The sequence below is a fragment of the Necator americanus genome, chromosome III (assembly GCF_031761385.1).
Source record: "Necator americanus strain Aroian chromosome III, whole genome shotgun sequence".
NCBI lineage: Eukaryota > Metazoa > Nematoda > Chromadorea > Rhabditida > Ancylostomatidae > Necator > Necator americanus.
In genome coordinates this window covers 19,878,292-19,882,957 of record NC_087373.1, presented here as the reverse complement: position 1 = coordinate 19,882,957, position 4,666 = coordinate 19,878,292, and the positions used below count along the sequence as shown (strand labels likewise).

General features: G+C 37.3%; 1 protein-coding gene across 1 annotated transcript; it reads left to right on the top strand.

Moving 5' to 3' along the window:
- Positions 1 to 884: 884 nt before the first annotated feature.
- RB195_010197 (uncharacterized protein) lies at positions 885 to 1,669 on the top strand (the record flags this gene model as incomplete). Its single annotated transcript, XM_064191080.1, has 3 exons — positions 885 to 904; positions 1,411 to 1,430; positions 1,494 to 1,669. 3 exons carry the CDS (start codon positions 885 to 887, stop codon positions 1,667 to 1,669), a joined length of 216 nt encoding a protein of 71 aa, XP_064048663.1.
- Positions 1,670 to 4,666: the final 2,997 nt, after the last annotated feature.

Here is a 4,666-nt window from a genome sequence, read left to right as displayed (position 1 = left end):
CAAAATGGTCAAAAAAATCTTTTGCAGGGACCCTCTGGTTTTTTTGAAACCTAGTTGAGAAAAAGTTGAGAAATTTGGCATTTTTCTCAATTTTTTCTCAACTAGCTTTTTTGAAGACGAAAGCTACCCGTGAAAAAGTAAGAATAAATTATGATAGCAAAAATCTTCCTCTACAACATACTTTAAACCAAATTCGTTTTTATAAACAGTGAGCTAAGTTATGGAAATTTGTTTGAAGTCACACAGATTTTGACGCGTTGCCGAAAATCTGAGATTTCGCTCTTTTTCCCGTTGCGAGGATACGGTAGAGCCTTTGAAAAATTCGACTCCATATTTGGATAGAGCATCAAGGAAAACCCTTAACTGCAAATTTTGGCCTCTGTAAGTGTTCTGGCTTTCTCAAAAGCTAGTTGAGAAAAACTCGGAAATTTGAGGCAAAAATTGGGATTTTTCTCAACTAGGTTTCAAAAAGACCAGGAAAGCTGGAGACACCAAACTATGTAGAAATATAGAAGAAATCTCTCTCTACAGATCGCAGCCAACTTTACTGCATGAAATTCACTTTGAGCGTAGATATTCAGCAACTCGTGGAGCCTACTTTGTACTAATTTTAACCCTAACTGCGCCTGTAGATGTCTTTTTTTTCGCTCAGCAGCAGCATCAGAATTGCTTTTTCGACTGAAAGTAAGAAGTTCGTCACTGTAGGATGAGAAATGTGCTCTCTAAATTCTTTTACGCCAAATGCAAAACCAGCAAAACTTTTGCAGGGATTGATCCCTGACCGTCACATTAAAAACAGCGCGGTATCCTGTTGAGCCATCCAATCTTGATGAATCAACAGCATCAGCCCTATTTCAACAGAGCATTTAATGGCCAATTAACAGATGTCCTTATCGAAGTCTTTGTAATCGCGCACAAATAAGTCTGCACTACACTTACCAACATGAGCCAGCGTACTTGCTTTTCATTGCAGCTATGCTTCTACTTTTACTTAGTGCTCTTACACTTCTGTTAACTTCTGAAGATCTCGTTTGTCATCCGTTCCTAAGCGGATTTTCGACGCTGCGTCCTCGTACAACTGCAGATCTTCAATATATTGAATTGGCTGTGACGAAGAGTGCCGAAGCACTGTGCAAGCTATGAAGATTGCCTTTTATGGTCTCTTAGTACTCAATGCGAAGTCACCTCTGGTTAGTCTCATTTCTTTCATATAAATTAGTAACACACAATTTTTGAAAGAATAAAAATTTTTAGGTAGTTAATTGCATTTAAAATAATTGGTTTCCTATTTTATCACATCACAACATTATCACGTTATTTATTATGCATCACATTTATTCAAGATTTCAATTGTTTGTGCTAATTCAAAACTAACCGAGAGGCTTGTTTATAGTAATCTTGATGTTTTAGAGAGAATGCTATTACCACTGGTACGTTTCCTTCGACTACGAGCTTCTTCTTTCTCCTTTCTGAAGGCTTCCCTTTTCGTTCAGGTAATCTGGACTCCCTTACCGCTTTGCACGTACGACGACATATGATTTTGCACGGTTTGAGCCACCGAAGTGACTCCGACGTCATCGAGCATAAATTAGAACAGCAAGAAAATGCTAAGTCGTCCATATTCAAGATTGGCTCAAAAAGCGTAGTAGTTTCACTACCAGAATTATGAAGAATAAATTTCTTTAGAAATCATTCTGGGTTTTGTGTACTCTCTTTTTATCCAAACTTTCTATGCTACAATAGCCTTCCTTAACTGCAACCGCGAGTCTTCTTCAATCGTTTATTCAAATATTAAACAAATTTGTTTATTCTATATTATTTATTTCTATATCAAACAGAACTCAAGTACTGAATATGCATCATTGACATTTTTTTCTTCCTTGAGAGAACTCTTCCATTTTTTAGTCGCAGATACTGGGATCTGAAAAAAAACTTAGAATACGTTTCAGTTTTAAATATCTTCTGATATACGGTAAAAACATGCATTCACTGCTGATCCTCCTTCAAGTTTCAGCACGTCTGAAAAGAAGCAGTGCAGTTTTCACCTTTGTTTTTCTGGTGAACCCTAAATTACAAAACTAAATTACACTAAATTTTGTACGCATTAATATGTGTTTATTTAAAAACGACAACACATCGTCCTTTTTCTTTGCTCCTTTCATTTTTTCCTAATTTTCCGACACCTGCTTTAATTTTTTCTCAATTTTCCGACCCCCTCTTACGAACCCCCCCCCCCCCCCCCTGACCCGACACCCCCTTTACGACCCCCCGTTGAGAAATTCTCAACACACGCTTGACTCAACACACGTTACAAGAATTGAACGTCAAATCTATTGCTAATTATAGTTATGTCAAGACGACATGAAGTACGGTGGAGTTGCACGAGCGGTCCCGCCAGAGCAACGCGGTTTTTGACCACTCGCAGCCCGTCTGCAAAAACTGCGTTGTTCCAGTCTCTCCAGGACTTGCCATTTTCCCAAGTGACGTCACCTGGATCGATATTGGCCGCAATTTTTTGTTTGTTTTCATTTTTTATTTTTCTTTCTGAATTTTTCGGCTTCTAGGGTTTTTTCTTTTTGTATTTCTGTTAAGTTGTTGTATTGTTTTTGTTCATTTATTTTCATGTTAGTGTTCTTTTTTTTATTTCTAAGGAAGGGATGGTAGGCGAAGAAAAAAAAGAACATTAACATAAGAATAAGTACAATTTTAAGCTAAATTCCAAAAGCAAAAAATAAACAAAATAAAACAACTAAAGAGCAATGCAGGTACAAAATAGATTCATATAACAAAGGTAAAGATAACATAAATACGAAAAAGGAAACAATGTAAAAGGAAATTTCAGAAAGGAAAACAAAAAGAATGAAAAAAAGCAAAAGGAAAAACAAAGTGTCGGTGTAACAAAAATTCCTTCTTGCGCAACTACACTGCATTTTATGCCGTTTTGACCCTACCATACCTTCTGCATTGTGGAGCGAGCTATAAAACGTGTTAAATTGGCTGTGCCTCAAAATTCGTATATAGCTAACTAAACTCACTGCTCGCTTTTACTGACACTAATCCGGAAACTTTCAATGAAACTTCTCCGAAATTCAAAAGTCGGTAATCAACTATTGATTTATTGTCTGAAAAACTCTATGGGACGGTAACTTGTTCGAAATCAGGGTCCAATAGATAATACAAACAATATCACTAGGAAGAAAGTAATCATTGTTGCAGGACACCGCCTGTTTTAAAGAACGAATGACCTCAAAATAGTTATATGAGTCCATTTTTGATATTCTTTTTGTTGTTCAATACTTTTCACACTCTACAAGTTGATACCTATAACATGTGAATCAAATGAAAACATCTCTACAAGAATTATGCAGCACGATTCTCCGCTTGAATACCATATGTTTAGAACGCCAGCATTTTTGAGTGTTTTTAGGTCCACATGCTGTCTCATCGACCGTAAGTGTGAATACACAAATCATAGGATAAATCTATTCAATAATTAGGTTTTCAAAGGTACAACATATGCAATTGTTACACACTCAATGCGTTTTCACAAACGGGCAGGCACTCCCCTAATCGTATGTCACGTAATGTGGATTATCATACCGAAAAGCACCGTAATCTTACTCTTCATGTATCACAAACTAATCACTTTAGAAAGTGACAATGATGGTATTACGTGAAAACATGGTGCGTTTACAGTAAGACTCACCACTTTAACACATACGGAAGCAAATCACGAGAACTTGAGAAGTCATATGAAATAATTTTCTATCGGAACTGGAAACTGGAAACAATCATAGCATTGAAGCGCACTGATCATGACGTATACACAACAACAAATTGCATTGGACGCAATTTCGCGCAGACTGGTAGTTGTATGAACGAACAAAAAATATGATGAAAACAGTCAGTATCAAAATGTTACATGTAAGGAAAGAGTAGTAGTAAAATCCAAACATTAATGAAATGTCTCGAAAGAACACACACTTGACATATCTCGAATGGAATACATATTGAAAAGAAAAAATATTAAATATTACAAAGGTGCACGAGACCACTGACGACTATGGAGAAGAGAACACAACGATTGAGAACGAAATTCTTGTGTGGTGCTGATGATGGTAATTGTACGGAGGTGATGACGTGACTGAGAAATGTGCAGATGGTGACGTCATCACTGAGTTACCTCGACTTCATCTGATATATTGCTCTATGTTCGTGCAAAAACTGAGGTAGACGAGGGTGGAAACTCTCGCACAGTCTCCTACTATGTCCAAGAACAGATGCGACAACTATTTACAAATGGACGCAAACAGTAACTAAACAGAGGAAAGATGCGAAACTGCGAAGCTAGAAGCGCGAAGCGAAGCCTTTATGCTCGCTCTAGCCTAACATTGATATCTCCTATCCTACTGACCTAGGTAACAAACACCGACCGGCGGCATTTGTCTCGTGACATAGGATCACACAAAATAAAACTGCCTACATAGAGGACATGACCAAAGAAGTTGAAGAGAAGTACGGGCTATAAAGATCCCATCTTCAAATATTAAAAGAAAAGAACACAAAAGTAGTCGGACACTGGAAAGATGCTCGGGAAACAAATGATGGGCACAATATGCACCGGCTGACTTATAATGAAGAGCTACATTTAGAAAATGCGATATTA